Below are 11,198 nucleotides of genomic sequence, written 5' to 3' on the forward strand. Positions count from 1 at the left end.
GGGTAGAGGGGTAGGGATGTAGAAAAAAAGCATTCGATTGCGCTTCCATTCTCCGACATTTCTCTGAAGATCGCAAGTTGCCTTCTATCACTTCAGTCTTACTTGCGGATAATAAGCATCATTCTGTTTATCCAGCGTTTATTCTTTTAGTTTACCCAGCCCCACCCTCGCCTGGGAAACAAGAAGCTACAGTTTCAGGGAACAAAGCACTATTAACCGAATCATCAGACACAGGAGGTCGTTAATCACTATTATCTCTCAGTAGGAAAATAAGGAGACTAAAAGAGACGCAGCTGCGACAGCGTGTAAACACGAGCATCTCTCAGTCCACCAGGGAACCCCGGCCTCTGAGCACGCTCTGACGCTGGTGAGTGAAAGCCCGGGAACACAGCCGCGCATTCCTAGAAGTTAGTGGGAACCCAGAGCTTCTAAACAGGGTAGAGCAGCCAATCCCGCGCCAACATGGCCGCGCGGCATCACGTGGGCTAAGGAGAGGCACTCAAAGGCAAGCTAAAGCGACACGCGGATCACGTGATCCGCAATGGGCGTTGCGAGAGGGCGTGGCTTCACTTCGCTCCACCCGCCACCCGCTGCCGGGGGAGACTGCTCTTGTGCCACGCCCCTTGAGCCCTTGTAGGACTCTCGCGGGTCTAGAGGGGCGGAGTCTTCATCGTAACCTTTCACCCCAGCATGGCTGCGCCCTTGGGACCAGTGAAATTCTGGAAACCCGGTAAGGCACCGCAGGGAACCTGGGTAGATGCACCGACGAGACTTTCGGCCTGGGGACCCGCCGATGGGCCTGACCGGGGAGGGCTGGCCATCATTCCTCTGTGCGCGTGGATGCTGCAGCCCACGGTGGTCCCGAGGAAGTCAAGGCCTCCCTAACCTGGGCGGAAACTCTGGGTGACCTTGTTCGAGTTTCTTAGCCTCCTCGGCACCTCTTGAGATGTAAAGTCCCTGAAGCGCCCGGGTGTGTCTTGCTGATACCCTGGGGCTGCATTGGGGCCCGATAGGCTGTGCAGCTCAATGACGTAGAAGCTTGGGTTATGGAGTCAGAGTGCCCAGGTTCAAGTCTGCCTCGTTGCCTTGCAGCAGTAGATGGAGGACCTTGAGCTATGCGTCTAGTCCCTCTGAGCATTGCTCCCCCCACCTGGGAACACCTGTCCCATGGGCCTTGAGTCAGGAGTATGTGGTCCGACTTAATGGCTCATAAAAGAGAAAATGTATTCCAGTGTTTTAGGGTAGGTCTTGCCCACTCTGAGTGCTTACCACAAAGTGAACGCCCTCTTTCCTATTGGCTGTCACTCTTCCTGTCTTGTAGGCTAACCAGTCACCATCACAAAATCCTTTGTTTTTGCATTTTCTCAGGTCAGGTTCTTGTTGAATTATACGCACCAGACCATGTTCTGTGTAAGATGCTTCCTTTTGTCCATGCTTCTCTTATAAACCACGCCATGCCACGCCATACCACACCATACCACACCACACCACACCACACCACGCCTCGACACGCCACACCACACCACACCACACCACGCCACGCCACACCACGCCACTGTTTCTTAACTGGTACCAGCCTCTGCCCTTACTTTTTCTTACATATTTTCCTTTTTCTCCTCTACCTGCACTCCAGAAGATCTGGGTATATGTATACATTGTATTGTGATGAAGATAGTTTGAGAAAGAAAGGGCAACAAGTGACAGCTTTTAAAGGATGTTCTAGCTAGTCCCTGGAAATCTGACTATGTGCCTAAATGTTAGAGAATTAAACTCACGAAGGTGACACATAATTCTTTTTTTTTAAATCTGAACTGGGTATGGTATTCCATGGTTGTAACCCCAACACTTGGGAGGAAGAGGCAGGAGGATCTCTTGGGTTTGAGGCCAGTCTGGTATATATTCCAGGGCAACCAGGGCCACAAAGACGTACTCTGCCTCTCTCTTTTGTTTGGCTAGTGACACGTTCATGACTCAGCATTTCCAGGCATCAGCCGAATGCCCACCCCAGTAAGTAATGAGTTACCATTTACCTATTCAAGAGTTTATCAGCAGACCAAAGAGTTAAGTCTAATAGAGGCTTGGATGAATTGTCGAAACTCAGACCAGGGTACCATTTTGGTTAAAGAACCTGGAAGTATTCTACCTGTCCGTCCCATTGTTTAGTTCATCTACTGTACTGAGAGTACACTTCTGTCGTCAGTCGGGTCGTGAACACATGCCTGGGCTCAGCTCTTAAGGTATACCCTCCCAGTTGACTCTGAAGTTACATGCCCATGAGAAGAGATGCTAAGCAAGGCAGAGAGCTCCATAAGGAAGATGGCCTCAGGTACTGGACTGCAGTGCCTTCCCTGTCTGTGTGACTTGCAGAGTCACATAGTGCTCCAAGCCTCTGCTCCCTTATCGGTAATTTGTCATAATAGGATTGCTGTGAGGATTAATTGAGACAATGTACAAAACACCCGTGGCACTAGATACACAGCTGTTATAATTATATAAAAGTATAGGAGAGGGAGGGAAATCTCAGTGTGAAGAATTGACTGCGTCGCTGAGATGGTAATGGTTTTGGAGTGAACGTTGAGGGGTGAAGCAAGTTTGTTATGGCTTGTTTATGGTGAGGTAAGGGATGGCTCTCCAGGCCATTGAAAGGATTTATATCTTAAGGATGTCCCCAAACCCCCAGTAATGGAGTACTGTGTTGGTATTATATGTGGGTATATTTTGGGATGTGGCAGGAGATGGTGCTGGAAGGGTAGGAAGGGACTTCATCTTGAAATGTCTTTGGAGAGTTAAAGAATCTGAGCTTCTGGGCCAGTGAGATGGCTCAGAGGCCAAGGTGCTTTCTGTGAGAGCCCTATGACACTGGCTTGATCCTCATAAGCCTTGTAAGGGTGGATGGAGCGACTCAACAAAGTTGTCCTTTGACCTTTACACATGTGGGCCCCCGCCCCCACTAAATAAATTAAAAAAAAAAAAAATTAGGCTCCCTGCTATAACCCCAGCAGTGATGTGGTTAAGAAGGCTACTCCTAAGAGAGGTTGCTACTAACATCCAGGAGGGTTGTTGAACCTCAGTTCTAGCCTGGGAGCTGACCGAGGGGCCCATTAGACACTTTAGAGGTAAAGAGAAGAGAAAGTAAAAGCAGTGATAATCTTGTGTTCTGGACAGGGTGAGTGCCTAGCTCAGTGGGGTCTGAATGGGGTGACTATAGATAAGCGGGTCTGGATGGGGTGATGACCTAGGTAAGTGGGTTTCAAGTTTTGCTGTATTGTTGAATCACTTGGAAAATTTTTAAAACAATTCAATCCTTTTGTTATTATTGTCAAGAAATCAAGAACTAGGTAGCAGTATTTTTAACATTTAGGGGGCTTCTAGCATCCATCAAAGTTGGGGGCTCACTAGCCCAGATATACGGTTTTCATTCACCGAGATTTGAGTAGCTTCAGTGGGTCCTGAGCCCCGGGAAGCCACTTTCACTTATAGCATCTTATCAGCTAGTAACAACATCTCTTTGGTGAGTCGATGTTCTCACAGATGAGCAAAAAGTTCCAGATACGAAATGGGTTGTGGGAAATGCAGGGCAGGGAGGTGGTTGGAGCTGCGTGTGAGGTCAGATTTTGGAATCACGAGCATGTCCTGTAGGCCCAAAGTCACAGGCTCTGATAACTACAGGGGCCTTTTAGACAAGCTACATAAGGGGAGCTGTGTAATGGACTAATGTGTGTTGGACTGAAGGGTTGTGTGTGTACTGGGGAGACCTGTACACTGGAACTTGCATATGCAGTACCACACTCCACTTGATTATTATCATATGGACTCAGAGTTGTTGTATTTTTTTTTTTTTTAAGACAGGGTCTTCCTCTTAGCCTAGGCAGGCTCTAGCCCTGTGATCCTCCTGCGGTAGGCTTCTGAGTAGCTGCGATTACAGACCCTTGGCCAAACTTGGCTCTCAAATGGGGAAATTTTGGTTGATGTTTTAAATGTAATATTTTTTTAAAGATTTATTTATTTATTTACCTTATGTATATGAGTATATTATAGCTGTCTTCAGACACACCAGAAGAGGGCATCGGACCCTTTTTATAGATGGTTGTGAGCCACCATGTAGTTGCTGGGAATTGAACTCAGGAAAACTGGATGAGGAGTCAGTGCTCTTAACCGCTGAGCCATCTTGCCAGTCTTTTTTAAAAAAAGAGAATTATTTATTTATTTATTTATTTTATTTTTATTTATTATATGTAAGTACACTGTAGCTGTCTTCAGACACACCAGAAGAGGGCATCAGATCTCATTATGGATGGTTGTAAGCCACCATGTGGTTGCTGGGATTTGAACTCAGGACCTCTGGAAGAGCAGTCAGTTCTCTTAACCACTGAGCCATCTCTCCAGTCTGAAATATTTTTCAGAGTATAGTGGTACACACCTGTATTTCCAACACTTGGGAGGTCTGAGGCAGGAGGATTGAAAGCTAAAGGTTAGCCTGGGCTTTGTAGTGAATTTCAGGCTATCCTGAGGTATAGAGCAAGACCCTGTCTAATAAGACCAAACTGACAAGAAACATCTCCCCATCACAAGTCAACAACGACAATAACCGTTTAAAACTGTTTAGTCAGAGTGTAAATGGAGAGCTTAAATTACTAGTGTGTGATCTGTAACTTAGTAGTATGTTTTACTGAGCTTGTGTGATCTGCCGGAGGTTTTTCCAGAAAAGAATGTTCACTTTATTCTCTGGCACACATGGGTCAGAAGGGCCTGTCCATTTTCATTTTCTCACTCAGTAAGTATTTAATGGTGGCTGTCCTTGTGCCTTGCAAAAGCTTTATTGAGCTGCTTGAGGATTCCCGCCCTCTCCCCCCCCCCAACTTGACTCATGGTAAGAATTGTGTTGTAGGGCTGGAGAGATGGTTCAGTGGTCAGAGCATTTGCTGTTCTTGCAGAGAACCCAAGTTTAGTTCCCCGCTCCCATACTGAGTGGCTCATAACTGCTTATGACTTTAGTGCTAGGAGATTCAACACCCTAGAAGGGATTCTGAATTGGGTGCTGCTGTCAGCCCTGTTTTAAGGATGGGGAAGTGAAAGCATTAATGGTTTTCGAAAATTGCAAAAATGCTACTTCCTTAAGCCTGGCACACACTCCCACTTTAAAAACTGCCATAAACAGAGTGGGCTGTGGGGCGTGTAAGCAGCCTGGGGTTCCGGTGTGGCTGAAGGGAGTCTTCTGTAAGGAGAAGAAAAGCTCATGTATCGTACAGCAGCTGTTCTTGTAAAAGTCCTAACAGCTGTAAGTTAGAGACAGGAGAGGGCCCCTGGGAGGGAGGGCTGTGAACCAGTGTGTGGGAGGATGCAGAACTCACAGGAAGTGTTCAGATTCTCAGACGTAACAGCATGGTTCAAATGTTTTGAGAAGAGGGGTATTCTGAACAAAAACAGGGCAGGGGAGGATACAGTGTTCTCTGCCGGAGTTTGAGTTGGGAAGTGGGATGTAGCAATGGAAACAGGAGGACATGATACCTACTTCCCAGCCCAGGCAATGGTCCAGGCCCTGTTCTGTCTGTTCTTTTGTTGAAGGGAGATTAGCATTTGGCAGATGCAGCAGTGCCCCACTTACCTGCTTTTTGGCAGCTATGTTCCTGGAAGTACCCGGAGCAGGGCTGGAGATGAAAGCTGCTGAGCTTTGAACTTGCTTCTAGAAGTCTGCAGACCCAGCATCTTCTCCAGATGAATCACTCTTGCTTTTTTTCCGGAGGGAAGCTCAGGCAGACCTTTAATCCCAGCAACTGAGAGGCAGAGGCAGTTGGATCTCTGAGTTTGAGGCCAGCCTCGTCTACAGAGTGAGAGCTCCAGGACAGCCAGAGCTACACAGAGAAACCTTGTCTTGAAGAAAAAAAAAACCAACCAAACAAAACCCAAGAGATTTATTTTTATTTTATATTTTGAGTGTTTGCCTGTATGTGTGTATGTGCACTATGCATGTGCTTAGTCCTCATGGAGCCAGAAGACGGCGTTAGATCCTCTGGAGCTGGAGTTAATGGACAGCTGGTTGTGCATCTCCTTGTTTGTGCTAGGAACTCAGCCCAGGGCCTCTGCAAGAGAAGCAACCGCTTTTAACCACTGAGCTGTCTCTCTAGCCCATCCCTATCTTTTCACTAATTAATTTTTTTAGAGTATTATTTCTATGTGTATGAGTTTTGACTGTATGTGTATTTGTGCACCATGTGCATGCTTGGTGTCAGATACTGTGAAACGGGTTACGGATGGCTGTAAGCCACCATGTGGGTACTGGGAACTGAACCTGGGTCCTCTGCAAGAGGAGCTAGTGCTCTTTACCACCCAGCCATCTCTCCAGCCGTATCTTAACCTAGTTTTGTCCTTGGGTCACAGAGACAAGTTGGCATGAAAAGAAAGAAAAGCTGATCATATGGGACCCATACTTCTTTCTCCATGGGATCTGCCTTCCTGGTTTGTCATTGTTCTGAGCAAGATGCTGTGGCTCTCTGCGTTTTAATCTGTCCCGTAATCTTTCTTGGACTGCCATTTTCCATGTAACTACCCTAGTTGTGGGCAGTTGGATAAGGGTAGGCCTTCCATGTAAGGGGGATATGAGTCTCCCATGGTCCAATATAAAGAGCCCCCTCACTGCCATGCACAGCACACACCTGGAGCGCCAAGTCCCTTTCAACTCACTCCACGGCATTTACCTGTTACCATGTTATTCTACCATGTTACCGGAGGCAGCATGTGAGAGGCAGTGGATCCATGAGGGGCAGTCTGCGTCTGTGCTGCGCAGGGCTGATTTCTAGTGCTTAGAGCAGTGCTTGCCATGAAGCATTTGCAGTTTATCTTGTTTGTGGGTGCTTGGATAGCTATCAGCAGCCTGCAGAGAAACTATCCCTTGGCCTGAAGGTCCTGGACTTGTCAAGAGATTCAGAGGTGATCGAGAGGGGAGGTGGCAGCTGAGCTCCAGGTTCCAGTTCTCTCTGAGTCTTGGTGACTGGTTTATAGGCTTTGTCTTTGGCGGATTCCCACTGGGTTTCTTTCACTCTGTTTAGAATGGTAAGACCTAGTTCTAGATGGCCGGGTAGGACTGCCCTGTACTTTGCTCTAGACTCTGTCGGAGCTTGCAGGGATGGCTCCTTCCTGTTCTCTCAGGCCTCTCCCTAGCTTTTTGTTTTTTTTTTTTTAACTTTTAAAACTCTAAAGTTTTATAATTTGAAATCAAAAGCATTGTTTCCTTTGTATATCTGTCTTTGAAACTGTATAACTTTTACACTCTTTTCTGTATAACACACAAGAATCTGAAAACATTTTTTTTCTGCTGCAGGTACAGAAGGGCCAGGTGTCAGCATTTCCGAAGAGAGACAAAGTGTGGCTGAGAACTCTAGGACAACCATCATTTATAATCCCTACGCTGCCCTTTCTATAGAGCAGCAGCGGCAGAAGCTGCCCGTGTTCAAGGTACGGCGCGCCTGTGGCCCATCAGGGGACGGTCACTAAAGGGACTGTCACTGAGTGGTTCTACAAGTTCTAGTGTTACAGGGGTCTACCCCACCCATTCTAGTGTGTGCGTATATGCATGTGTGTGTGTATGTGTGTGTGTGTGTGTGTGTGTGTTGGGAGAGGGAAAGGGGAAGAGAGGAAGGCAGAGAACACACCCCCTTTAAGACTAGGAGGTCCTGAAGACTTTGTTTTAGATCTGGCATGTTAGGAAATGGGAAGGATCCGGAAGGCACTTCTTTTTTCCTTTCCATTGCTTTCAATTATGAATAATTTTTGATGTAGAAGATGACACAGTAACACAGTGAACTTCTAAGTCAACATGTTATCAACATATGGCCAATTTTTGCTTTCTTTTAAAAGATGTATTTATCAGAGTTAATTGGTAATTTAAGAGTCTGTCTTTGGAAGAGATCGTTTGGTACTCTTAATCCTCCATGAGACAGCGTTGGGATTTTATACACTCCGCTTCATCGGCAGATCTGAGATGGCGAATACTCAGTTTGCCAGAGGCCAGTGCATGAACGTGAGCACATTCAGAACCTCTTTATTCTCACCGAAGTCCTTCCGTACCAAGGACATTGTTGATGGATGTTTTGGCAGCTTCACATGGGTGCAGTCAGAAAGTAGGGTCACAGGTGGCTAAATGCTATTGATGAATACTGATTTCAGCCTCTGGAGCTTTGAATCTAAGGTTTGAACTTTGCCTCCGTGCGGTGTGCCTGGAATGACTTGTGTGGGCTAGCCAGCAGCATGTATACTGGTCTTTCTGCTGGACAGAGCTGTGTGGAACATGATAGGGTTTGTTTTGTTGTTTTTTCCTTTCTTTTTTTTTTTTTTTTTTTTTTTTTTTTTTTTTTTGGTGGTGCTGAGGATTTAATCCACAATGTGCCATCAAATGTTCAACCCCTGAGCTGTGTCATATCCCTAGCACTTCTTTTATTTTTTTTTCTTTTGAGACAGTGTCTTTCCAAATTGCTTAGGCTGGCCTTGAACTCACTGTGTAATCTAGGTTGGCTTTGAACTTGTGATCTTCTTGCCTCAGTCTCCTGAGTTGCTGTGCTACCAACCCCACTAAGTCTTGAGTTCCTTTCACTTAGACACTGCTGGTGACACCCTTCTACTAATGTGTTCTTTCTCCACATAGATGTGAAACGGCAGCCTTCTTAATTTAGCTAAGTTGCCTTGGTTGGAGTTTCAGGTGACCTTAAACATTTTGGTTGACCTAATAGTGTCTGGGCTTTTTCCTCAGGTGACTGGAGTTATCCCTTATATGTGACTGGGATACATGGGAGGGAAGGACATGAGGTGACCATTGCTTCCTCACCTCTGAGGGGTGCCATTTCTGGGTCATGATGAAGCGTTGGGACTCTGGAGTAGACTTCAGGGTCCTCCCTGTTTCACCAGGCACGCGCTGGGTGACCTTGCTTCACCATTGTAAGCTTCCATTTCCTTATCTGCGATGTGGGCTAATAGCACCTGCCTTGTTGGATTGCTGAGGCCTGGATGAGGTCACCTGTGTGGTGTTTATCAGGTGGCCGACTAGAACTACCTGAGGACAAGGAAGTGGTTGTTTACTGAGAATGTAGACGGTGACCTTTCTGACTGCCCATTGTGTTCTAACTGAGATGAAACCTAAATAAAAACAAGTTGAGCCTATTGAGAACTGATCTAAGGTATACTGTACTGATGCAAAGCTAAGCAGAGTCCAGGTGCTGTTGGAATCCTGAAAGATGTTAAAGATGGATGTAGACAGGGAGGAGGACACGGTCGTGGTCACTTCTCCTCCTGTTTAGATCAAATGTAAAGGTAGCTTTAGGAGTTCGTGGTGGAGCCTAGCCAGGCACGGCAAGATCCTGGCCTTGCTCCCAGCCTCCTCCCTGGCCTTGCTCCCAGCCTCCCCAGCCACAGTAGGCAGAAGTTGACTGAAGCAGCACCACACTTTTTCTCAGCCCATTTCCAAGGCAGCCTCCCATTGACTTTCTCTGAAGCCACGGTTCCCTCTGGGGTATGGATACTGCTGTGAAGGGCTTCTATGTCTGCCAGCCCCCCTGTCTGTTGTGCACTCCTGTCCTCATGGGCATTCCCAGGTTCACAAGGCCTGGTGACAGTACCTCCTTGTCTCCCTATCTCCATACCAGCTGTCTCCTTGGCCTGTCTGGCCATGTTAGGCTAAAGCACATGAAACTCCCTATCCAGATCATCCGTGTGTGCTGTCTGGTTTTCTACAAATGCAGCACCCGCTGGAGCCTCCTAGGTGAGTGAAGTGCAGCCCCTGTTCCTCTCCGAACTCAATGGCAAACCAAACCTGAACCAATGCCCTCCCAGTCAACTTCCCTCCCTTAGTCCTTCCTGCCTTAGCCTCCCAGTGTTGAGATTGTAGGTGTGTGCCACACACCTGGACTCACTGGCTCATCAGGTGTTGGGATTGTAGGTGTAGGTCCACATCTGGACTCATCTGTCCTTCATAGGTCCTCTTCAACAGTGTATGCTACCTTCTTTCAAATTTTTTCTTTCTTTTTTGGTTTTTTGAGACAAGGTTTCTCAGTAGCCCTGGTCATCCTGGAACTCTCCTTGTAGACCAGGCTGGCTTCCAAACTCAGAAATCTACACCACCATCACCTGGCTTAATTTTCCTCCTCGTCCCTCTCCTTTTTCAGTCATATTTAATTCGTGTATTCATTTGTACAAATGCAGGTTCCTGTGTTCTGCCTGGCTCCACTGTTTAGAAGCTTGGGTGGTAGAGCTAGCTAGGAGTCTTCATTATTAACAATGACCCTAGAAGACTTTCCTTTTAAGGCCTAAGGGCTGCATATCTCCATCCAGGGATAACATATTCAGAAGCCCTGAATCACGAGGACCTCACTTGCTGGAACCTGTCAGCATCCCAGCTCTTATTCCTACCAGACACCTCCATATTCTTACCAGACACCTCCATGGCACAGCAATAGATGAGCTGACCCCTGATCAGAGCGGGAACCCCAGGCAGGTCTCCTTCTGAATGAGGCATCGTGGAGTACCTCTGTAATCAGCCACAGGTTCAGAAATGCTTCCTGAAGCTAAGCAAATGGAACCCTGGGATTTTCTGGGGCTTTTTGGTAGTCAGGCCTGCTCCTACTGAGTATAGGAGACTCAGTTACCTGTGGATGTTTTATTGTGAACTTTGGTTTTGATACTTTTCCATACTAACAAATAAAATGTAATTTTTAATTAGGTAATACATAAATGTTATATAAAACCCAAAGCTTCCTCACTCACCCTTTCCCCTCTGTGGATGGCAGCACTGTTCTCTCTCTTCTTCAAAAACAAGTACTAGGGTCCTCGTGGTAGGGTCCAGTGGGAAGAAGCTCTGCTGTACAAGCATGAGGATCTGAGTGTGGATCCCTGCATCCACACAACAAACGAGGCATAGCTGAGCGTGTGTGGGAACCCAAGTGCCAGTGGGGGGCAGAGGCAGGAGGATGGCTGGAGCCTGACTGCCAACCTCACTCTAGGTTCAGTCAGAGACCCTGTCTCAAGGGAATAAGTTACAGAGTGATAGAACAGGACACCTGATACCCTCTGCACTTGCGCTTGTAAACACACACACACACACACACATCACCACCACCACCACCCCCCCCACCCCCACCACATGTGCATACATTGTGCACACATCACTCATACTAGTCTGTTCCTTGCTTTCTTTTCTTTTTTTTTCTTTCTTT

At 47.0% G+C, this 11,198-nt stretch overlaps 1 protein-coding gene across 4 annotated transcripts in view; it reads left to right on the forward strand.

Moving 5' to 3' along the window:
• Window positions 1–568: 568 nt before the first annotated feature.
• The window catches only part of Dhx35 (DEAH-box helicase 35), a 62,035-nt gene continuing 51,405 nt past the window's right edge, over window positions 569–11,198 (forward strand). Inside the window, exons 1-2 of one of the 4 annotated variants that reach the window (XM_031372597.1) lie at window positions 569–730; window positions 7,319–7,452. In XM_031372597.1, coding sequence (XP_031228457.1) covers window positions 691–730; window positions 7,319–7,452 — 174 coding nt within the window. In that variant the 5' untranslated portion in view covers window positions 569–690. Of the gene's footprint in view, window positions 731–5,210; window positions 5,279–7,318; window positions 7,453–11,198 lie in introns of those variants that run through there. The other 3 variants (XM_031372596.1, XR_004119006.1, XM_031372598.1) reach the window with 3 other exon arrangements.

The sequence above is a fragment of the Mastomys coucha genome, unplaced genomic scaffold, assembly GCF_008632895.1.
Source record: "Mastomys coucha isolate ucsf_1 unplaced genomic scaffold, UCSF_Mcou_1 pScaffold15, whole genome shotgun sequence".
Lineage (NCBI taxonomy): Eukaryota > Metazoa > Chordata > Mammalia > Rodentia > Muridae > Mastomys > Mastomys coucha.